Here is a 1442-nt window from a genome sequence, read left to right on the forward strand (position 1 = left end):
GTCTTTATTTTACAGTTAAAATAAATGTTTATCAAATGAAGTCTAATGTTACAACTAATCAAGGATTCTTTTAAAGATGATTCTTATTGGTCAGGCTCTACACACTCCTGATCGTCACACAAAGCAACGCAAAAAAAACTGAACTATTTGCTGTGTAACCATCATCTGATCAGTCTCCAAATGTGTGGCCAGAAAACTTGAGTCTGACTTGGTAATGAAAAGGCAAGCTGAGGGCGATACAAACATTCTGTCTTAAACACCAGTAACAGCAGATTACAGGATAAAGAGCACCAGTAAATCATATCAAGTTCATTTCACCACCGTTACTCAGTGATGTCAGAGGACACAGCTTCTCTGTCAGAGCAGCTGTGTCCTCTGACATCAGCTGTGCTTCAACTGTTCAGGAGCAAAGACACAACACTGCTGATCAGCGGTGACAGTGTCAAGTTTTAAACCTTTTTTTTTTCAGGTCTAAGAAAATTCCAAAAAGAAAAGAGAAATTATATAAATGTATATATAAAAAAGCTAAAGTTGTCAGGCCAGCCAGGTMTCATAGGTTCATCCGCAGGTGTTCTGGTCGCTTTAAGTTCATGGGATAGGTCTGTTTTCTGTACGGCTCTGTGTTCATGCCTGCAGGATGTCTGATGGGGAGAGGAGCTGACGTCTCAGTGCTGCTGCTGCTCGTGTCCATTTGCTCCAGGGACTGGTCTATGCCAGGGGACAGGGTGGACAGCGAGGGTCCCTGAGGCCAGCAGTCCCCTCCTGCAAACTTCAGTGGACTAAAGAAAAAGACATGAGATACCACAGTTATACTTGTATACCACTAAAGACAAGGCTAACCCGTAATTTAAAAAAAGATTCTCTGTCTTATCTGCCTTCAGGTCTGTTACCTGTGTGAGAACTGTTGTATCTGTGGGAGAACTGCTTTTAAAGGCATAAAAGTTTTCCTTAATACACAAAAATACAAACCTTTTTCCATCAACACAACTCGTGCTCCAGAAAACACACAAAAAAATGTATTACATTAAGTAAGGAAGTTAGTGTTAGGTACATTTTGTATTGGTTGTAACAACGCTTCTTGGCAATAAATCCTGTTTATTTCTCTTTTAAATGGTGCCACATTTGTAAGGAACAGGATTTGTGGGATGGCACCTGATCCTCTCAGGTGGAGCGTGACAACATTTCTGTGGGTCATCTTTTCTGACAGCTGCTTTCAAAATATCTGCCAGCTTTGTTTTGCTCTCTGCTCATTCTTTTTTATATTTTAAACTCAGTCTGACAGATATCTTGTTTTTTATGAGCCCCGCTCTCGGACTTCTTCCCCGACATGTTGACAGCTGTCTGTCAATCATCAAAGGACACGCCCACACGTTATGACAGTAGTTACGTGTCTGCTTCATAATTGGTTCTGACAAATTTCCACATATAAGCAACGTTTATAT

General features: G+C 40.7%; 1 protein-coding gene across 1 annotated transcript in view; it reads right to left on the minus strand.

Annotated features, from left to right (window-relative positions):
* Nucleotides 1–6: 6 nt before the first annotated feature.
* The window catches only part of LOC106537330 (ribosomal protein S6 kinase beta-1-like), a gene marked incomplete in the record, with an annotated part of 21508 nt that continues 20072 nt past the window's right edge, over nt 7–1442 (minus strand). The window contains 1 exon segment of the mRNA XM_014034715.1: nt 7–779. Coding sequence (XP_013890169.1) covers nt 551–779 — 229 coding nt within the window.

Source organism: Austrofundulus limnaeus, unplaced genomic scaffold, assembly GCF_001266775.1.
Source record: "Austrofundulus limnaeus strain Quisiro unplaced genomic scaffold, Austrofundulus_limnaeus-1.0 Scaffold2250, whole genome shotgun sequence".
Lineage (NCBI taxonomy): Eukaryota > Metazoa > Chordata > Actinopteri > Cyprinodontiformes > Rivulidae > Austrofundulus > Austrofundulus limnaeus.